This window comes from Halictus rubicundus, chromosome 5, assembly GCF_050948215.1.
Source record: "Halictus rubicundus isolate RS-2024b chromosome 5, iyHalRubi1_principal, whole genome shotgun sequence".
In the NCBI taxonomy this organism is placed as follows: Eukaryota; Metazoa; Arthropoda; class Insecta; order Hymenoptera; family Halictidae; genus Halictus; species Halictus rubicundus.
The window spans coordinates 4734716-4758801 of NC_135153.1; the positions used below are offsets into that span (position 1 = coordinate 4734716).

Consider the following 24086-nt stretch of genomic DNA (forward strand, 5'->3'; position numbering starts at 1 on the left):
TATTGTGTGTCTACGTTTATTTAACTGCTTGAGTATTCATGAGAGAAGAATAGAATTTTCTCTCGATTGAAAAGAAGGAAATACGGAACTCGTGTGTTTTTTCGGGTCTGGCATTAGCGTACTTTTGTCAGAACGCATTCTTTCGATGAAAGCGTCGACGAAGAAAGTTAGAGAGACATTTCCTTCGCGTTGGATTATATTGCACTTACACGGTATGCACACCGGTTCCGATAAGAGTCGCACGGAAACACGAGGAGCCGAACTCGATCGTTCGAGTCCCTCGTGCCGGTTTGCAATATTGATGGCGTCGTTATAAACTACATTTTTATCTCTCGAGGCTACCGAAGCAGTTAAAACGACTGATTTGCAACTTCTGATAAACTTCGCTGCAATTTACATTGACATGTTTCTCGAGATTTTTAACGACACGGTATCCACGGTGGATCCAAAAAGTATTTGAACACTAAATTATTGAGAAATCGTAAATATTTGAACTATAACAAGTTCGTTGTCATTTCGTTGACAATTTCAATAATAAATTTAAACTTATTTTGAAACTCGGAGCCTCCAGTTTCGCAAACCACCGTTCATTCTTGTTTAAATTTGTGCCCGATATAGGGTAAGGGAGTCAATTACTGTGCCTATGTTAATTATACTTATTTTTAAAGCATAATGAATATTAAACGGTAGATATTACATTTTTTTCATTAAAATCAGTTAATACGCAGGTTTGGTTCAGTGGGACAATTATTGTGACGGAGAAGCTTTTTTTTCTCCAGGTCATATTTTCCGATATTTCAAGGTCATCGTCGTTTTTTTAAATTGAACGACGTATTTTGATTAGTATAACATTATAGCTAATGAAAAGACAAATTCAACTATGCTTATACTATGTTTATGTTGACCTTCAAATGACCTTGGAAGAAGTTATTCTTCAAAAAGCGTAATGTACGAAGACCATCTTCATGCTTACCGTACTCTACTTGGGTTCCTTTTCGGGTCATTAGTTTTCAAAGGGTGTACACTTATTTTTGTCCCTGACTGTATATTATTTTATAATAGTAACAAGATTGAATTTATTTGGTATTGATGTACTTCAATAAAGTAGTTCAAAATTTCTCATGTAAACGTTTCTATAATTGCAATAATTGTAAAACAAAAGTTCAGAAACAAGTCGTTTTAAGTCTTTCGGTAGTTCGAGTTAAAATGTACCTAAACATCAAATTCTCAACGAATTATTATTGAAGTCTGTGTTGAATTACTAGCTCCCTTTGGTTGTCGTAGAACAGTGTTTTTAACCAGTTTGGATTAACGACACACTTTGAATTTAATGAGATCACTGCGACACACCATAAATTTAACAATAAAAATGTTTCAGCGAATACCTGATTCTCCCATTAATTGGCTGACAGGATAAAGATAAAAGATAAAGGAAATTTCAACAAAGAGCTTATATTCGGAATTCGAGACAGTGTTTAATATTTCCACACGAGTTGAGAAACACTGACCCTGGGACATACCAATACTAGTTTGCAATGCATACCTAACTGCGACGTACTGTTGCACTTCGAATTTGATTTTCTGCGGTGTCAGCAGCGATAGGATTAATCTGTGGTATTGAAAAATAGAGGACAGTTATACATCGATCGTTGATAGTTCCAACGTGAAAGCAAGCGGCATCGATGTCCATCAGGAACGCGGGCCGGGGTCATTTTTCTCGTAGAATTCGTGTTGTCCGCCTCGACTATTTCAGGCTCGCAATTCCGTTATTTTTAGAGCCGATTCTAACTTTGGCACCGACACAGCTCTCGCTGTGTCTGTTATGTTATAATCCGGCCCCGATATACAGTGGATCCAAAAAGTATTTGAATTTACCATTTTCGAGAAATCGTCGATATTTGAGCTGCAATAATTTTATGAATTTAAATTTATATTATACTTTAAAGCTTGCAGCCTCCACTTTTGCCATTCGTCGAAGACGCTTTTTCCAAAACATTTTTTAAGAAGATTGAAAAATGTTTCTCGTGACTGAAACCGCCGTAGATTTATAGACTGAAGCTTCCCCTTTACAACGAGTGTTTACAACTAGATCCATGATTTTTTTCTAGTCGATTTGTACAGAGGGTACCAAAAATGTTGTATGTACTTGAAAAGGGAGGTTCCTGGGGTCATTTGAAGTAACTTTTTCCTTTGCGAAAATGTTCTCCGCGGCTTTGTTTGGGAGTTATTAACGAAAAACCTGGGCCAATCACAGCGTAGCTACAGCTGGCGGGTTCCGGCTCGGCCAATGCCAACGTCGCGCTCAGTGGGATCCATCCCCACGCCGGGATCCCTCCGTTGTAGCCGCGCTCTGATTGGTCCATGTTTTTCGTTAATAACTCCTAAACAAAGCCGCGGAGAAGATTTTCGCAAAGGAAAAGGTTACTTCAAATGACCCCAGTAACCTACCCTTTCAATGAAGTACAACATTTTTGGGACACCCTGTATCATGCACAAATATCCTATAGAAAAATTAATGATGGCTTGCTAAAGTAAAAGCTTCGAGCTTTGAAATAAGTTTAAATTTATTATTGTACTATTTTCTTTAACGAAATTATTCCCAGTTCAAATTTCTCGAGAAACAGAAATTTAGCGTTCAAATACTTTTTAGGTCCACCGTGTGCATAGCGCCCATCTGGATAAATATACAATTGGATTTCACGTCCGCGCGGACGAACAACAATTGACTTGTCGATCGCCGACAAATCATGAACCTTGATTCTTTTTTCGAAACGAGATGGAAAAACAAACGGTCCCGCGGCGAAGAACGCTACCAAAACCGTTTATTTCCGTCCCGCCATCCGTATCGTGTCAGTTATGTTGCGTCTCGGCGAATTTTTCAGGAAAAGAAAGACCCCGGTTGCGTTTAATTCAGGGAATTACACCGGAGTGGGTTGTGATTTACGAGCTGACGGAAATAGCAGCGGCCCGTCGTGAAAAAATAAATTTGGAATGCGGGGAGAAAATATTTTCGCTCTTCGCCTCGACAGATATGGATCTTAATAACCGCCTCGCTTCCGTTTTAGGTGCTAACAAAGAGATAACGGTCGTCGTGTAATTCTTCTTCGTAGCAAGCATTTCTATGCAGTGAACGGCACACGCATCTAATTGGCGCAATAAATCTGATAACTCGCCGGATATCTACTGTTATTTGCTGAATAAAATGAATAAAACAAATTCCGATGCTTAATGTTAAGAATTTAATAATGCGTTGGATTAAAAAATTACGACATTTTGTGAATCTTGACGGAGTTTAACACTAAACCTACCACGACCGGTCAAATTGACATTTTCAAACTTCTGCGTACAATTTTGTACATACAATATTATCACATCGCTATTTATCTTTATGACTTTTCTTAAAGTATGTATACAATGTATTGCTCAGTATTTATTTCTCCTTTCATTTTCTTTTTTCCAAGAAATATATGTATCTTGTCCTACCTACCGCGGCCGGTCAATTTGACCGCACGAGATAATATGGTATTTACCCATCTAAACCTAAACAATCAGTATAAAAGAAATGTTGATCTCAATGCGGCATTGCCAACTCAAAATACATGAGCCGCCTGATTAAATGATTTACGGTTTCATGGCAAATACATCCAAAGATGGACGTCATAGTACAATTTTGTAGATCGAGGAGAGAGCATCGCAGTATTTTTTGTATAATTGAAATTATATAGAAATAAAAGTTGTTCATCTACTAATTCGTTCAGCAACAAATTGACTATTATCTACGTTTAATGTATTAACAATAACTTTTTTTAAGAACCGGTCATTTTGACCACGCACGGTAGGAATAGGTATACAAGAAGTGTCGGTAGGTTTAGTGTTAAACAACCTTGATTCATCGAGAAGAAAATAGCTGGACAATTTCTGTGCAGAGTTTGATAATGATTGAAACATTACGAGAATTCACGATTTTTCACCTTGACCGAGCTTAAATGACCTTGATTCATTGTTAATTATACTTTCATAAGTGAGCAGGTATCAAGTTTTATTAGTAAACCAGCGAAATGACCTTCCTCTGACCTTGACGCCTACACATACACGTTAGCCACGATATCTAACGGCAATCCCACTTCAAACGAAACATTATTCCAGTTTCTACGTATCGGTTCACTCGAAGGAGATAACTGAGTCGTTCACTTTCCTCGAGTGTGACTCATCCCATACATATAAACAATGAGTATGAACTGTCATAAAATTATTTTGAATCAGTACACAAGAATTGGTAAATTTTTATTTCATCTTTATCGACGCGTTAATTATAAAATTCTGTCTTATTATTGTCTGTCGAAATGAACTTATCAAAACGTGAATACGCCCTTGACCGATCTAATTACCATGTGTTTTTTATTTTAACTAGCAACTACTATAACTCCTTAACAAGGGGAACATTTATCGTAAAGGAAAAACTTATTTCTAATGACCTCACGAATCACCCTTTCCAATGAAATACAATATTTTTGGGACACCCTGTGTATTACAAAAAAGTATATAGATTTGGATAGACATAGGGTAAGGGACTCAATTACTGTGCCTATATTAGTTATACTTATTTTTAAAGCATAATGAATATTAAAAAAGAGATTTATCGTTCATTCATAAGAGAAGTGACACAACTCAACAATTTTTTAAATTATTTTTATTGGTTCACTAGTTTTGGAGTCACTGTAACTTTTCACAGTAAAAACGTTGCAACTCTAATTTAACCTTTCAACAATTATCCGCAGGAAAAACAACATAACTAAAAATATATTTATAAGAAGATTTATAATAATAAATATATAAATTGTGGTGTGCTGTATAACTAATGTACATGACAATTAACCCAGTATCCAAATAACAACAAATTATTTTACATTTCTAAGTTGGTTAGATACAATTAAAAAATTGGCAATTTTCGGTAATTTTCAAATGGCTCTCCTGTAAAATTTCCTTTTTTGACTTATGTCACGTTTCTGATGAATGAACATATAACATATGTGTTAACTGATTTTAATGAAAAAAATTTAATATTTTCTTTTAGTATTCATTATACTTTATCCCTTAACGGTCCGGAAGTATTTCAAGTTTACTTCCCACCAGAAGCAAGCTATTTTTCATACGAAGAGAAACTGTGGATTTAACGTTTTTATATCAAGTATAGAAAGGAAAATATTTACATTTTATTTTTGCCGCCACATACGCGGCATTGGACCCAGTAAGTAGAAGTGCCATGCCGCTTATATGGGGGCACTGGTACGTTAAGGGTTAAAAGTAAGTATAATTAATATAGCCACTGTAATTGGTGCCCCCACAGTAATTGGGTCCTTTACATCTAGTTATTTTTATAAAGTAACGTAAAATATTCATTTTCAATGCTCCGTAAACCTAGCGTTAAATAAGGCGTAGAACTATGCAGAGTGTTGCTATACGATGCAAATGATGACATTAGGAATGAAGAAAGTAGAAAATTCTTACTAGAGTGCACTTTTCGTTCATTTCCTTATGTCCATCAGCCATTTTGTCGTAAATGAAATATGTTGTAGTCGTAGTCAATGTGAAATTAGGGGGGTTTAATTCTTCATTTTGCCGGTTTAGTATTTGTTTAATAGCTTGCAATTTTTAAACAAATTCTAAACCGGCAAAATGATGACTTCAACCCCCCCCCCCCTCTAATTTCACATGGACTACAACATATTTCATTTGGAACAAAATGGCCGATGGTCACGTCAAAAAGTGATCGATTTGGCATGGAAATGACCCAGGTTTCAAGATCAGGTATTTGCATCGTACGACAAGTTATCGATGACAGTCGAGTTTCACTTGGGCCGATACGATAATGACAAATACACAGATACAGTGCGATAAGCCGCCGAGAGAGACTGTTCAAGGTTTTCGGTAAAGCGGCGTCAATCAACCGTCTTGTTACCATTCCGTTCGCGTACCGGTGGCCATTTCCTCGGACGACGGCCTTCTTCGAAACGATTTCACGCGATTATACTTTCGAATGCCAGCGGTGCCTCGGAACGTATTCGCGATTCGCAGAAAGGTTAAGGCGAACGTCGGGGGTATTACCGTGTAAATGGCCGCGAATACGTGGAACGTTAACGCTCGATAAACGATTCCACCTCGATAGGAGTCGTCTCGCGAAGATAATCGGGGAATTCGTCCAGCTTGCAAGAATGGAAACGCTACAGGATCCTGACGGCAGCGTCGCGTTGCATTATATAACAAAAACACCTTCGACAGCTGTGAACAATTCTACTGTTTAACAACGAATGTTTTGCTCCCGAAGAAATGAAAAATGCATGCATGCTTGATTGCGAATTAGCATTCTTATGAAGGTGTCTTATCCCTATCTACAAAAGAAGAAACATTTGTAATATTAAATATTTCGAACTGTACTGCGTACAGTCCTGGACAAAATGATAGCATATGCGTGCTTTCTTTAATTTTTTGAAAGTTATTAGGGGACCCATAAGTAACCAATTATTTTGAAATCTAAAACAAACTTTGTAGTAAATTCAAGTTTTTATTTCTTAATTTATTATATAATCTCCATCATTATCAAGGACAGTTTGCCATTTTTCCTGCAAATTTTCAATCCCCCTCTTGTAGAAATCCACGGTTCGTGAAGCAAAATATGACTCAAGGTGTCTCCTTACATTTTCTACAGAAGTGAATGTTTTATTTCTTAAATAATGCTCCTTAGATCTGAAAAGATGATAGTCAGAGGGATCAATATCCGGTGAGTACGGGGGGTACGGTAAAACTTCCCATTGCATTTCTTTCTTTTTCAGCTAGCTTCATCAGGAGGTCAAAAGACACACTGATTCTGATCCCCTGATGAAGCTAGCTGCAATGCTGGCGAAACGTTGGGAAATCTCTTCCTTCAGGACACGGCTTACACCCGAAAGCCTCAACAGACACAACTGTATGATGCCGGGCCGTAAAAGTCTCAAATCTCTGATTTTCGTATACTTGTTTAACGTATAAGTACGTTAGTATGCGTACAGGAAATAATATTTAATTTGATTAACTGTACGTAAGTATATGGCCGTCACTGTATACCGTTTGCAACGGATTCCGACGGCGACTAGCGTAGTTGTAATGTCCCAGCAAGCAATTTGTTAAGCTCGGTATTTGAGTGCAAAGTTAGCAGGCATAATTCTATGTCAATTCAAGAGCAAATCGAGGCCAAACCTTGGCTACGTCATAGGAGGCAGGTCGGTCGCACTAAGAGCGAACCTAACCTTGTTCTAAGACTACGTAAACCTCGCTGTTGTAGGAGGAAAAACGGAATTAGGTTCCTGCGCCAGCATCGCGTTGCTTTGTAACAAAAACACCTTCGACAGCTGTGAACAATTCTACTGTTTAAGAGCAAATGTCTTGCTCCCGAAGAAGCGAAAAATAAATAGAAAGTATTCTCTGCCAAATTAAGTTGCTGTTCACAGTAGTTTTATTACGAGGCAGTAACAACCTGATCACTGGACCGCGTATGTTTATGCAATTTGCAATTTTTGTAGACGAATTTTAAGAAAGTCGAATCGAATCAAATCCTATTTTCAGTGGTGGTAGCATTTGCAGGTCTGAAGTAAATAAAAATCGTAGTAGATGCTGTCGAATTTTATGCTCCAGCATTTTTTGAAAATTTTTAGAAGCCATAAACGCATAAAGATCCTTTAACTAATCCACGCAGCACACATTCCTCGCAATTTGCAACGTTATTAAGAATTCATTTCGCGTTGCATCTTTAAGTGAATATCCATTTCATAATCCGTCGAGTGTTATGATTATGCTCAATTAGCGGTGTTGTGAGTCGGCTAGCGTCGTTAGCATATTCAATGATGTTGCGCAGTTATTCCGCATTGATAGCCATTCCTTCCCTACCTGTTTTTTACTATTAGACACAAAATAATTGAGCAGGACAACGTTTTCGGACGAGCATTATCCACAAAAGCTGGTTGCAGTTCTTTGTCAAATAATTATTATACGAAATCGAGTTCCTTCAGCTAGCTCGGTGCCTGTATCGTATTCCACGATATTCCAATACACTATTGCATATTAATTCCCATTAATAATTCATTTACATTAGTCTGCAGCACTAGATTTCCATTTAACAATAACGCGGATCCATCAAACCATGGAATCCCGCCGTCCCGTCGTTCTCACAGAATCTCGGCGTTATTAGATATCGGCCCGTAAAATAATAAAGGCGCATTCATCCGTTTCTCTTCTTGACAATCGGCGGCATTCAAATCGGGGCTTAAGAGAGATTTCGAGTTCCACTTGATCCAGAAACCTCGGACGATAAGCTTGCTAAGCTGAAGACGCGAGCTAGTCGCGCGTCCGGGTCGTTCTTATCTTAGCCAGCGCAGCGATTAGCAAATTATCCATTTCCGTAATGGAGTCATTACATCACCCGTGAATTGGCGCATCCATCACGAGTCGCGATTACCCGAATGACTGTTCCCTTGTGATTCGCTCGAGAACGCGTGTAGCACCTACGACCAATTGACTTTAATTGATGAACCGCGACTTTTGAATCGAAAATGCGCGTCAAAGTTCGCCTAACGTCGCCTGATCGTCGTCGGAAAACACCAGTCTTCCCGTCTCCTTGGAATTTCCGCGACGAAAACGAAAGGGGTACGGCGATCATCGAGAAACGAAGGCACATTTCCTGCCCAACTATACGTAATTAACATTGTACGCAGTGTTGACTAAAATAATAAGACAATTTTGTAATGCAAGGGACCCAATTACTGTGGAAACACCAACAACTGTGGCTATTTTAATTATTCTTACTTTTCAGCGCATAATGAATATTAAGAAAGGGAAATATAACTCAAGTATATAAAATATAATAAATATAATTCAAGTACTTGCGAGAATCTGACAAACAAATATTTTAAATATAAGTGGATCAGTTTTCGATTTGCTATGCATTGCAATAAAAAAGTTCGAAAAAAATTTTTTTTAGTATTGTCAAGGTCACCTTCATTTTTTAAAATGGCACTTTGTATTTTTGACTTAACAGTATTATGTATATTATTAACAGTATTAGGAAATGTACACTTTACATATATGTATGTATAGCAATATCTCAGACTTTTATGACGTGTAACAAGAAAGTTATACGGGGTGTACCAAAAATGTTGTGTTCCTTGAAAAAGGTGTTTCCCGAGGTCATTTCAAGTAACTTTTTCCTTTGCGGAAATGTTTTCCGTGATTTCGTTAATCACTTCTTAACGAAGTTGCGGAGAACCTTTTTAACGAAAGAAAAAGTTACTTCGAATGACCTCAGGAATCACCCCTTTCAAGGAAGTATTTTTGGGACACCCTGTAGAAAGAATTCTAAAAACAAACTAGTGTTCGTTGAACAAATGTATGACACTTGGTCTATTTTCCATTCTTGCGGCCTCTGTCGGTAATTATCCGATGACGAGTAGATACGGGAATGAAAAATTTGTTATTGTCTTACGACACTATCTTATTTCTTTAAGTGAAAAACAGTAATTATAGATAAGGTGTCGGATAAAAGTCCACCGAATCATTCTTTTGCGGTCAGAAAATTAGAATACTAATATAATTGCCGTATTATTAAACGGAAATTGTTGTGTCACATATAACGTGATAAAAAATCCGGAAGATTATGGGAAAACAATAAAAAAACAATCCTGCATGTCGTTTAAAAGGGGCCACAAGGAAATTCGCCAAAGAGAAGTAGAAGCATGAACAAATTTAAGAAAAATAAATTGAATTTTACAAGAAAGGAAACACAAAACGCAAAAAAAAAGCAAAGCCAAAGTCGAATGAACAAATTACATTAAACGATCTGAAAACGCTTACTAGACGTAATAGGATTAAAAGATATAACAAAATACTCCTACAAAATTTTCTATTCTGAGTCCATAAAATAGATGACAATTCTTGTACTACTATCTTATACTTTTGTCCAATCGATATTAATTAATTTTTATAATTTTTTCTACAATTGTTTTGTAACGTATCATAACAACCCAAACTTTTGATGGTTTACGCTATAGAATCTGCAAGGTAGATTAAGTAAACAAAATATATAAATATTTAAAATGTCTTATTATTTTGTTCAGCACTGTATATAAATAAACTCTTGACAGATATTAGGAGGCACGATTGAATGACAAATTTCAGTATAATTTACGGACCGGCTGTTCATGCTTCAGAGCTGAAAAGGGGCATGATCTTGTTTCAAACATTGTGCACAGGGGAGAGTTAGTACTGAATACTATTCAATGGCTTCTTTAGCTTAGTTAAATGCTGTTAACAGTGTATGTGAATGAACAATTCATTATTTCACCAGTCAGATTTGAAGTGAGCTTAATCAAAATCGGACAAATGTCGAAGAATATTGTTGAATAGTGACTTCTACCTTCATTCGAACGTTTATTTCGGTTACATAGTAAATGTACAGTTTTTTACAGTGAATTTACAGTTTTTGTTTTTCAGAAAAGCTATCTATTTGCATATTTGATATTTTCCATAGTGACAGAGTCTGTCGAATAATTTATTCTGTTAAACATTTGAGAATAACTCATGCACTAAATCGTTTCTTCCACTTTACAAATAATTTCCGAAGCAAGTGAATAAACTACAAAATTAAACATATTCAAAAGCCATTACTTTTCTTTTAACACGATGAACACTAATCTCTGGGGACCGACGGTATCGAATTATAAACTACAGTAATGTCTTGATCTAAGCCGAAAGAAGCTACACGATCTTAGTTTGTTCGCCTATCCCCTCCATTGGGGGGCATACGTGTTTACACGCGCCGTCCGTTTCTACGTTCGACAAGGTCAACGCGGTCACAAGAAAATAGTAGTCCTACGTGATCTATGTCACAACACGGACCCGAGGAATAGATAAGACTTTTCTGTAATATACAATGCCGACATAATAATATAATATTTAAAAATATATCTACATTGTCTTAATAGATTTAATTGAAATACATTGAACAGAAAGAAGACAAGCAAGTCCTTCGCTTATGTACGGGGGTATTTTTATATTTAAACTTAAATAAAAAGTGAAATGGAAAACGAAACAAAATTAGCTTCGCGTTTAACGTGTTAACGGTTGTAAATTATTTTTTGACACAGTGAATGTTTCTACTGCTAACGTGTTACAATGCTCAAATGCATGCATTAATATACAGGGTGTCCCAAAATGTTGTACTTCCTTGAAAGCGATACTTCCTGAGATCATTTGAAGTAACTTTTCCGTTTGTGAAAATGTTCTCCGCGGTTTCGTTAAGGAGTTATTAATGAAAAACACGGGCCAATCAGAGCGCGGCTATAGCGTTGGCATTGGCTGAGCCGGAATCCGCCCGCTGTATCCTCGCTCTGATTGGTCCGTGTTTTTTATTAATAATTCTAGAACAAAGCCGCGCAGAACTTTTTCGCAAAGGATAAAGTTACTTCAAATGGTGTCGGGAATCAGCCCATCCAAGGAAATACAACATTTTTGGGATACCCTATTTGTATACGTACATATACAGGGTGTTCATTTGAAAACTTTCCAGCCGAATATGTCGAAAAGTATGAAATATTAAGAAAGTGTAAAACAAGTGTCCAAGGATTTCGAGGGGGAAAGAGGGGGGCAGTATCAGTTTTTTTATTTGGGTGGCGTTATTAACACTTTGACTGCCAAACTAGAAACCTAAAAAATTCCATAAAATCAAAGCAAGTTATTTAATGTAATAAAAATCGAAAAAAATTAAATGTATGATATTGAGTAGTCCTCCAGCTTTCTTGCATTTTACAGATCCTAATTGAATTTGGTACAATGAATATAATAACGTAAAAATTCATTTTAAAACCAGGACAAATAATTCCGTCACCCACATATGGGTGACATGGCAGTCAACGTGTTAAGGTCATTTGAAGGTCAACTTTGTTTTTTCAAATGGAAACCTATATTTTTTGTGATGGAATCTTATTAATCATGTCGTCCAGTAAATTTAAATACAGATTGCCATTCAAATTCTCTTGGAAAAACACAGGTCGAAATCGAAGATGTTGAATTGTGCGTACCAGTAGTTCCAAGAAATTTTCTTGCGCAAATGGAAATCGTTCCGGGCAACTCCAAGAGCGTCCCACGGACATTACAAATCGTGCCTCCGCATTCTCTTACTCATGCTGAATAACGCTTTAGCAATGAGTTCCCAGAAGTCTCGTTTCTTAATTTGCGGCGGGGCTCGTCGAACGCGAAATTGACACAGTTTTAGGGCAGTGTTAAATTAACGTGAGTTCCGAGGTATCGTATCAGCCGACCGGGAAACTGTTGAGGTATGTTTCCAATTCAAATTAGCTGTTCTACCTTCCTGCACCCAGGAATTAAATCCGACGGGATTTTCATTCCGCGAACACGGAGTCTTGAATGTGCGCCGGATCACTGAACGAACTGTTCGAGAAGCGACATATTATTGGAAATTATTGTTCATTGGAATTTAAATAAACCGCGCGGCCGAGATATAATCTTTTGCGTTTTCATATACCATAAAGATTTCTTGGAAATATACTCAAAATATTTATCTACGTTTTTTAGAGGTAAAAATGTGATAACCAGACTGCAGATTTTATATGCATTTATGACCAAATTTAATGGCTGCAATTTAACGTTAGGTTCACGGGGAGCTAAAAGTGACTAAAAATAGTGAAAATGTGACTGCTTAAACTTTTAGCCATTTTTTTTACAATATAGATGTACCCAAAGAAATAAATATGTTGAATAATTTCTCACAGATATGCATCCTTACAATCTCAATATATACGTAAATTTAAAAATATTAGATAAACCTACTGTTACAATAACACAGAGATTAAAAGAATCGAAGAGTATCGACGTATACTATTCGTCGTAATAGAAGAACTATTCCTAACAACAGATGCAGAAAATATTTATTTTGCTTTACTTTACTAGACTGCAGATCTTTATGCATTTATGGCTTGTGAAAATGTTAAAACAATCCTAGAATATAAAATTCAACAGAATTCAGTAACAGGTTGGTTCAGTAGACCAACATAAATTGAACAATATTTACATACCGTCCACACATATTTTTTATGAATGTAAAGTAACGTATCGAGTAGACCTCCATAAACTGTTTCAAGTATTGTCGTTTGTCTTCCAAATTGTAAATCCCGGCGTCAGTCTGTCGAATTAATTTCGTACTCTGATAACGGCCGGATCGAATATAAAACTGTTTTAACTATTGTCGTCAATCGAAGTCCTCTTTAATGACCATTCCGCGAGCGACGCGAGCGGACAGATTCGAAAATCGTAACGACGCGTCGTTTACGAGTGACTTAATGGCCACGGATTTTTAATATCCAACGGAATCCGGTCTTTTAGCCGTGGTGGAAACGTGTCCTGTTAAATCCACGACGCGCACACTTATTTACGCAAGGATTACTTTAATGTTTACGACCACCAAGGGATCGTGGCGTCGCGCGTCGCCGCAAATTTTCCAGCGCTTAATGGACCGCGACCGCGAGGAGGCAGGAATCACGGGATAAAGAGTTAAGGGGACCGAGTGCTTCGCCTAGTCACGGACTGCACTCTAGGCAAAAAGATAGCGCATTTCACAATCTTACATTTTGTTTTCAAGTCTTCCAGTAAAAACTGGCAGAAAATATTAGGTAGGGTAAGAGTGAGGTTAGAAGTCCGGAAGGTAAAAAGTCCCGACTCGAATACAGTGATTTCTCTATATATGTCGCCAAGGCCTGGACGATAAACGTCGCGGAATTTTCCGCACTACCGCGAACTATACCCCGTGGGAGGCCACGAAACTCGAGAGGCTTCGGACGCCGAGGAGTGTAACCATAACACGGCTAGGGCATGTCTCCTGGACGATACACGACGCTGGCAAAACACGTGTTGTTGACACATATCGAGAATTCACTGTATCTGCATTTATTTATCGTCGACTACAGTTTTCCATACACTGTAGGTAGTGTGGGGGATACTGAAAGAAACCATAGCAACGTTATTTTGTTTGAAACATTCGTTTGAGTCGCACAACACATTCGTGCTTTTCCATACTAACAAGGGACATTACCAAGTGTGTCACGCCGATTTTAATGAAATTTATACAGGATATAATTTGTTGAAAAATATTTGACACGTACTCTTTTTTATCTCCAACGATCCATATGTAGGGGGGTAAAAATGATCCTCAAATTTGGGAATGAAAACCCTATTTTGCTAATACCTCGGGAACTCGAGGGTCTAGGACAATGATTTTGATTAAATTTGTAGTCTTCGGTCAAGGAATGTAGTCGTATAAAAAAATATTGTTTAAACAAATAATTTTTTCTGACATGTTTTTATATGACTACATTTTTTGATCGAAAACACATAAATTTTAAACAGAAAACATTGTCCTAGACCCTCTAGTTCCCGAGATATTAGCAAAAATAGGGTTTTCACCCCCAACTTCGAGGACTATTTTCATCCCCTAGGTATGGATCATTGCAGATAACAAAAAATACATTACACTTGGGTAATGTCCCTTGTAAGAAGTAAAAAGAATGTATATCGTTTTCTGTTTCTTCTGTGTACTAGACTACTGTCTATCAACGTATCAGATAACTATACTACGGTCTATCAACGTATCAGATAACTATACTACGATCGCTTGATCCATTGGCAATCTGTGTATGCTTTGGTTTCCTTCTAAATGATAATTATTTAAATTTATACTATCGATAGCACTATGAAGGTATCATTGGGGCCAAAAGTCCCTTGGGAGTTATTACCACGCGGGAGGGCAGATTGTCCCATCACAAAAGATAATAATTTTTGTTGATGTTAAAAAATATATATTTTTTACTTTTTGTTAAAGAGAAACCCAGATTTCAATTCTTCGCTTAAGCTTGTAAAATCTAAAAGGAACATTTTGTTTAAAATAATGTCGCAATATTGTATAACAAGAAGAATTAATTTAATAAATATCTGTTATTTTAAAAGAAATTTCTTGCTTATTTAGTTTCATGTGACATATAACATATACAATATTAATTGATATTAATGAAAATAATTAATATCTCTTGGTTAATATTCATTGTGCTTTAAAAATAACTATAATTAATATGGATGCTGTAATTGGTACCCCCACAGTAATTGGGTCCCCTACCCTATAACTTCTCAGCTCTAAATTTTAAACAAAAAAGCCAAATATATTTTTAAACTTCATGAAATTGCTATGGGCAGTGAACTTGCGAAATTTTAAAAAAGTAGTTTTATCCTTCTTGTGATACTTTAAAGTTAAATACTTCATTAACAATTTTTTCTGGATTCTATATTCCCTCACATTAGGTTTGCGGGACCCGTCAAAATGACGGGTTCTAATATTTTTAATTCACAAGTATTTGAGATTGTAAAGATGTACATGTTATTAAATAAAATGGCTAAAAATTCGAATAGACACGTACTGGTTATTTTTACAAAGTAATGTCATATAGTTGTTTCCAGTAGTCCGTAAATCTAGTGCTAAAAACTGGTCAATTCGAATAAACTCAAGATGTTGGAGGTTCGCCGATCTGGAATAAGTATATCGTTCACTTAAAACAAAAAGAATCATTCAAATTGATCAATTAGTTTCCGAGATATGTTTTTTCCAGCTCGAAAAATAATGTTTCGAAAAAAACGTGTTTCATTTAACCGCGGATTCTTTAAATATCAAACAAAAAAAGGAAAAATTCAATTTTTTCAAAGATGTAGACCGGATTCTGCCCCCCCCCCCTTATGTCAATAAGCGCACAACGTATCGGCGCACAAGGCGTTACACGCGAGGACAAAAAGGTCGAGCACGGAGTGGCGAATGGGTGTAAGAAGACCCGGGTGAGGGGGTGGGGGATCAAAAATGAAAAGAGAGAAGCAAAGGGTACGAGAAAGAAGCGCGTTCGACGCGTTTGCGCGCGCGTCAATTCCTTAGAGCGGTGGCAACGGCGAGCTGGCGATGAAATAAAGGGGGAAGAAAAAGCGCATAATGTCGCAGCTCTTCCCAATTACTGCGAGTAAACGGATTCCCTCGCGAGGGAAACTATTACGCCGTGAAAGCCAGCGGTCGCTCGTGCGACGACAAGAAGAATGACAACGAGAGAAACGAGAGAGAGAGAGAGGGAGACCGAGAAAGAGATAGAACTGGCTGTTGTGGGGAGAAGGGACGTATTTAAAAAAAAAATGAGACACAAAAAGAAGAAAAAATCTCGCGGAGATGGTAAGCAGCGAGTGGGTAGGAGTGTAGGAGATGCGTGGAAGGAAAGGGAAAGGCTGATAAAAGATGGAAAACGGGAGAAAGGGACGACGATGAGGATTTATGTAATTTGTGTATATGACTTGAATAACTGCCTACATAATATAGCGCTGCTGGCTGGAGTGCGCGCGAGCAGGCGACGCCCTTCATCATGGAGCTTTAATTAAAATTACGTACGTTTGCTGCTTGTAACGTGCGCGGCGAGCCTCCTTCTTCCTCTCTCTCTCTCTCTCTTTCTCTCTTTTTCTCTCGCTCCCTGCGCCTCTCACTCTCATTTTACTTCGCTCGTATCCACCAGTCTCTCGCGCAATCTTTCTCTCTCTCTCTCTGTTTAATATTTTTATGAGCTTTTCACGAGGCATGCACATACACGCCGGTACACGCTCGCGGCCACCCTCTCGGGCGCACCCGTGCGTATAGGATACACACAGCGTCTTTGAAAGGCGTTCATAGCCGCTGCTTAAAGTGGTACTTTTTTCTTTTCCCTCCCCCTCCCGCCGCGCCGTTCCGCGTCGCTCTTCTTCCCTTCGTTTTCTTTTCTTTCGTCTGTGCCGAGGCGGTCCTCGCTCACCCTCCTCCGCTTCTCCTCTCCTCACCGCTCCTCTTCGTGCCCCTCATTCAGACCGCGTCGGCCATTCGCGTGCGCCGCGTATCGCGAATTCTCATTTGTGAAATTCGTATGAAAGAATCTCCATGGCGAACGCCGTGCCGTGCCAAGCGGTATTACCGGAGGCGTCGATTGTCAGGCCGCTGAAAACGACGGATTGTCTTTAATGTCGGCGTTACCCGGTCGCTCTCCCGGGTCCCCTCCCTCCCGACCAAACCTCCAGACGATGAAAAGACCGAAGAATGGAGAGAACACCACCAATGGCAGGGAAAAGGGAGGGGGGATTATTCGCACCTGTCGGAGCGTGACGATGTCGGACGTTTAAGGGCTCGGAACGCCGACGCGAGCTGTCGCCGCGGCCCGATCCCGGTCTTGTTTGCGGCCCGCTAATGACGTAAACGTGAACGATCCTCGGAGCTCGATTGCGCTTTAATCACTACTTTCCGATGTCGAGTCGAGCATCGAAGGTGAAGACAAACTGCCTCGTCTTGTCATCTCGATGCCAATCGGATCGATTGGCTTGCCGGACAGGTTTCCACGCTGTTCCCACTAGAAACCTCGACTCCGACCTGTCGGTCACACGTTTTTATGAAACTTTGCACATTTATAGTTTAGCCTAGCACAGTGATGGCGAACCTTTTCGAGAAGTGGGTCAAATTTTGTCGATTAACTCCCTCTGCCCCATAGGAATAGTAGCAAGCAAGAATCAAAAATAACGGGTATTCTAAAATTTTGTACGATAAAAATCATTAGTAAAAAGCTGATTATTATTGAAATTTAAGATAATCCACACAAAATATAAAGAAGAATGTTCGAAGAACAAAATGATTAAAAAATATCGATTTTTATACTTTTTGGTTACAAATAACTGTTGTTAGTGTCGAAAAAGTTGGATGCTCCTCGGTAATTGTTATCGATGAACAAAATCGGTTTCGATTGCTCAAAACAGTTATCGATGAGAGAAGTTCATTTCGATCGGTCATAACTAGACTGCGGATCTTTGTGCAAAATAAAAATTTTCCACCTGAATTGCAACAAACTGGACTGAAATAGAAATTTATTTTCTTTCTTAATATGTTTAATAGGTTGAAAATAATGTGACAGCATTTTTAAATTTTTGTAGTGTTTTTACTGTTTTAAAATACGCCCACCCATTTTTGTCATAAATGCATAAAATCTGCAGTCTAATCACACTCAAAATAAAAATTAGGCGTAATATTTTTAAATTATTGTTTAATTTAATCTAGTTTTTTGATAGTAAATGTTCCGTTCTATATTTATTTTCTTTTACCACTATTATTATGGGACAAATTAAATTCATTAACTGCTACTATTATTATGGGACAGAGGGAGTATTTTTTTTTAATACTAATCCGTGGGTCGCTGAATCATAGGCGTCATTTAGAGGGGAGAGGGGAGGGTACAAATAATGTGGAAACACCGAAAATTTGTTAATAAAAGAACTTGACAGTTGATCCTTTTTTTGCTCCTCACTTTTAAAAACCTCTAAAAAGGTTTACGTTTCCTTTTTGTTTTACAACTTTTACTTTTGCAAGTGAAGAACAAAAAATAATGCTCGTCGTCGAAAAATGAATATCAATGGGGTGATACCATGAATTACGTTGAGTGACGTTGCAACACAAAAGGTGTGTCTCTGAGGAAGACATTTTCTCAGTCTTCCTGTCACTAGTGGTCATAGGTTTTTTATGACTTGTAGACGGATGTGACTCTTAGGTTTCCAGCGTGCGTGTGTATTTCAAATGCGACGCTCGGCGAGAACCTCCGATTTCGTATAAGAGTCAGTAAAAAGAACGGCGAAACTGACTCGTAACGAGAATTCGAGAAAACGCAAAACCTTTGACGTCTGAATAATGAAAATAATGGAATCAATCCCACTTTCATAAGAAACAACTCAGTTTCTTGTAAACGCAGATTGTATGTGTTGAACCGCACTCTTGTTTCCTATTTTTTAGATGAGTTATACCGAACATAATTGAGATTTAGCGAAGTAGAATTTCGCGTTTAAGGGCAGCGAGTCATTGTTTAACGACATCGGTGTCGAGAGTCGGTCTTGATTATCTTCGGGGAACTAATCTCGTGAAGGCATCGAACAATGTCGAATCTGTAATGAATATTCAACGTATCCGCGGATTCGTTCGTACGTGCCGCATATCCATTATGGATATCCGACGGTTGATTCCAGATACCCGTCCGGAATTGCTGGCCAGCTTGGCTGCCGAACACGACGTTCGCTGGATCGCGAATTTCGGGAACGTTCGTCTCGTCAACAAGTCAATCGGTACTTTAATTCAAATGTTTTCCTAGATGTTTTATCGGTTGCAGCCTAGTAACTATATGCCCGATCCGAAACGCGTACTCTACAGCTTCGGAGAACAACAATGTTTACAATTCATTGGACAATGAAAACAACAAACGAGCTCCTACCGGTGACCGTTACAGCGTAGACAGAAGAAAAATCGTGTAAACGGAAAATTTTGAATCGAATTTTGAACCGAAAAAGTATTGAAACTGAATATTCAATTTAATAATCGCTTTTTATTGTTTTTCGCTTACAAATACGGTCTTTGCTCGATATATGACCCAAATATTTAACCGATAAAAGTCCCAGAACTATCCCCACTGCCGCGGGGTGTAGTCCGCGAGAGAGAATAGCGAGGCTGAGAAAGAATACCGAAGCCGAGAAAGAATAGTGTCCCCCCGCCGATAATTGTCCCTGGCCAAAACCGCGTTTTGGACATGTATCGAGTAGACACTGTACATTGGTGCGGACATTGAAGTTCTACTTACCCTCAGTTCCATAAGAATTTTGTCTAAAAATGGAATTTTGTAGAGACACACGCAGTCTATCGATCGAGATTGTATGTGTTATTATTAGACTGCGGATTTTATGCATTTATGAACAAATTGAGTAGGTGAAATTTAACCCTTTGCACTCGGATGTGCCCTCTAAGGGGACATTATGAGTCTAGAATCGATGGCTCCGAGTACGAAGGGTTAAAATAGTAGGAAGATTAACAATAATAGATAAAAAAACTATTGAAGCATAAAAGAACTTTCTGGTTGATTTCTATTTCTTGCAATTGACGTAGAAAGTTTTTAGTTTGCGTAAAAATCCGCAGGCCAATTATTACCTTTAACTGGCTCACCCCCATCCGCTCTTCTGTGTCAGTTCGATACGTTTTTCACTGATTCTGAGTAAATCGTTTCTTGCGTATCGTTTTTAAATTGCAAACAGCACTAATAATTTTAGTTCACACTTATTTTATTCATTCTCGAAGAAGGAATGTATGAAATTAATCGTTTGTGTTTCATTGTAATTATTTTTTAACAATCTGTCGATTCGATGACAAACTAGCTTGGAAAAATGAGGAACGAATAAAAAAAAGTAATTAAAAATTAGAAAAGTTGCAATATTTTGCTTCGCTTGCATTAGTATGAGTCTCGTCGGCTCGATCGTCGAGCGTGTTTGCCGTTTCACTAGTTCCAAGGGGGATTCCCCAGTGGTGGGGATCAAATGTTGACACTTACGGTAGAGATGTTTTCGACAATTAAAGAGAGAATACTGTAACTGCTTCGTCGAAAGATAGCGTTGCCGTATAAGACGCCTTGGGACAAAGTACGAGCAGGAAATTGTTTTATACCTCTTGCAACAGTATAATCGAGCGCGGAAAATGTTGATTAACATGTCGACAGAACGCTTTTTCTTTTCACTGGGACAGCGTGTAACGTGCATGTTGTAACTTCGACAGGTTTGTTGAAAGGATCCGTGACAGCTGAGCGGCCTCGGACGTTGCGACGGTTGCGGCACGTTTACGGGCCATCCGCATGCGGAATGGGTGCCGGCGGCGAGGGCGGAGGCGGGGAACGCATCGAGGACGGAGAGGTCCCGTTCCGATTGTCCGATCGTGACCGCGAAAGGGACGAGAAATCCCTTAGCATAATGAGCCCGTTCGACGAGCAGGAGGAATGGGCGAAGATCTCGGAGATTATGGCGTCCTTTGGGACCGGACTCGTCAGGGAGTCGGTCTTCGTCACCGAGCTCGAGAAGGAGTTCCAGACGAGGCTAGGTAAACTGAATATTTCATTTTATTTCGACTTTTCATAATTACAGTCAACCCTTTCTATAACACGATTAATTCGTTCCATCTTGTATGGAAGCTGGGTGCAACTGCAGAACGGCTACCTACCCTCCAATTTCAATGATTTTTGGATTTGAGCCATTTAATACATAGGTGGTAAAGGGTGTCCCAAAATGACTGACATTTTAATTTATTAATAAAACGTATTTTTTTTTAAAGTATGAATGTTTTTATTTTAAAGTAACGTATAAACATGGAGGTTATGTGTGCAAACGTTCACTCTTTTGACGAAATTTTCGACAACAGTTTGGCATAATTGCGGACTAATTTCAGTAATGTTGCGTCCAATTGCTTCTTTGAGCTCCGGAATGGTCTGTGGATCATTAGCATACACGTTTGCTCTCAGAAAACCCCAAAGAAAAAAGTCTAATGGCGTCAAATCGTACGGCCTTGGTGGCCAATTCACATCGCCGCCATCGCCGCCATCGCTGCCATTGGCCTTTTCAGAGTATGCATAATTGACGCAGATCTACAAAGCGTATTTTTTAAATTTTCAATGTAGGCCCATATAAAAAACTTTTAGTATTTTTTCTGTAATTCTGACCAACTGCAATTTTTTCAACACTTTTTTTTTTTGTAGTAAACTAATTGTTTTACATCTCAAAAGAATTCAAGTCGTATGGTTCAATATTTAAAAAAGTTATTGTCCTTTTAAAAGTGTCCGAATATTACTGTGACTCACTTTATACAGGGTGGGTCACTTAAAGGGGAACACCTAAATATCTCCTGTACTTATGATCCCATGAAAAAATTCTTTAGAACAAAGTTGCACTATTTGAAGGGAAACATATATGACGGTAGCATTGATACTTTTCCAAGGTCATTTTTTACGAGAATTTGAGGTCATCAATGTTTTTTCAAGTAGCATCCTACAATTCTTTTTCGATATCCATATGGGGCATAAAAAGACAAATCCAAAAACCTTATAAACCATACTGTTCTGATCATCCAATCTCAGTCAGAGTATTTTTCATAGCGTCATAAGTAGACTGCGAATCTTTATGCAAAGTAAAAAACACAACACGCTGATGTCCTTAAATCTTTTTAATATGTCCACTGTTTTAAATTGAGCTAACCCATTTTTGTCATAAATGCATAAAATCCGCAGTCTAGTTGTAAGTAAGGGAGATATTTAGGTATTCCTATTTATGTGCCCCACCCTGTATACAAAATTTAAAAACATTTAATTTATCATAACCTACCCATCTTTTGGTCTAAATTGTCTTACATGGACGGCTCTGAAGGGGAATTCCCCCTTAAGGGGGCCGGCATGGTTTGAAATACATATACGTATGCAAGGGTCAAAATCTAGACAAACTGCCGCTTCAATATTGCAATAAGCAGTTTAGAAGTGGTCAATTGTGTTTCCTAAAAGTCCAATCTACGTCTGTATGGAGCCCAAATTGCGAATTTCTACCTCATCGTGGAGTCATTTGTAATATTCGGCAGAAAATTCGAATTCTGAAGCAAGTACGACGTCACAAGATGGCTGCCGCTGAAAGATTCTCTTAATTTCGAGAGATTTAGTGTTCGTATCGAAAAAAAAGGCTCTATACAGACGTAGCAAAGACATGTACAAACACGGTGGTATGCATTTTTAATTGATGACTTACTTATTGAAGACGTAAAATGTCTAGAAAAAAGGCACAGGATAACATAGCGTGACAGTCAAGGCCAAATGCCTGCCGGCCCCCTTAATGTCTCTCGCAAATACTTGACGTCATCGACGCCCAAGTCGGTTCGCGTGCGGGGTTGGTATCGAAGGTGTCCTTCATGAGTTAAGTTCGTGGTTCTGTCTGATTTGTACGCAGGTCTGAGTTCAGACACCAGCAGCAGCCCCATTGTTTCGACTTCCGTCGGTCAGTGGTTGTCAACGTTGGGCCTGGCGGATTACGAGACTCTTTTAACCAATTACGGTTTCGACGATCTCGAGTTCATCGTGAGTATACCTTGTCTTTAGGGTTTACACCAAAACTGACCTTCGAAGGAGTCAATCCTCGGACACCGACGTGTCGAGAAAACTGGCCGTCGAAATTGTGTAATAAATGAACTAAACAATTTTCGACTAAGTGTACTTCTGTACATAGGTGTTCCGGTTAGTTTTGAGGGCTCCTTATAGATAGCTATACATCTAGTTAAGATACTCAAAAAAGTTAGCGCGCCAGTTCAAAGCTTGGACACTTATGAAAAGTATTTAACCTACACCGTTTGCGTATTTGTAAATGTAAACACATTTTTGTCGGGATTAAGGTTACATTGTTACTTTTACTAGAAAAAAAAACGGCTACTGAAGCTTACTGATTCAACTAAAAAATTTATACACAACACGAAACGCATTGGTTTTGATGATACAAGATGTGCTGATGATATAATATGATATACGATACAAAGTGTTATTGTAATATTGGTTTTTACTTTTTACTTAACGAGGAATTCATTAATTTTTAGAAAAATGAAAGAAAGTTATAGCTATGTAGCAACGAAAAATATTTTGAATAAAATAAAGTTTAACGTCTCACTGAACAAACATGTATTTCTTGCAAAAAATACCTCAGAACTAACCCGAATGCCTAATGAATCGTTTCTACCATGTCGGTTATCTGTTCTATAGGTGTATACAGGGTGTTCCAAAAATGTTCCACTTCCTTGAAAGGGTCGATTCCCAAGGTTATTTGAAGTAACTTTTTCATTTGCGAAATTGTTCTCTGCGGCTTTGTTAAGGAGTTATTGAAGAAAAACACAGACCAATCAGAACGCGGCTACAACGGCTCGCGCTGAGCCTGGCGTTGGCATTGGCCGAACTGGAATGCGTCAGCTGTAGCCGCACTCTGATTGGTCCGTGTTTTTCGTTGGTAACTCCGTAACGAAGCCACGCAGAATATTTTCGCAAAGGAAAAAGTTACTTCAAATTACCTCAGGAATCATCTCTTTCAAGTAGATACACCATTTTTGGGACACCCTGTAGAACCGAAACTATGTAATACGCCAA

The 24086-nt window shown here is 38.4% G+C and overlaps 1 protein-coding gene across 3 annotated transcripts in view; it reads left to right on the top strand.

Moving 5' to 3' along the window:
- Window positions 1-24086, top strand: part of LOC143353971 (ankyrin repeat and sterile alpha motif domain-containing protein 1B) — a 152995-nt gene that overhangs the window by 113681 nt on the left and 15228 nt on the right. For all 3 annotated transcript variants that reach the window (XM_076787601.1, XM_076787599.1, XM_076787600.1), the window contains 2 exons: window positions 20708-21025; window positions 22909-23036. In XM_076787601.1, coding sequence (XP_076643716.1) covers window positions 20708-21025; window positions 22909-23036 — 446 coding nt within the window. The remainder of the gene's footprint in view (window positions 1-20707; window positions 21026-22908; window positions 23037-24086) is intronic.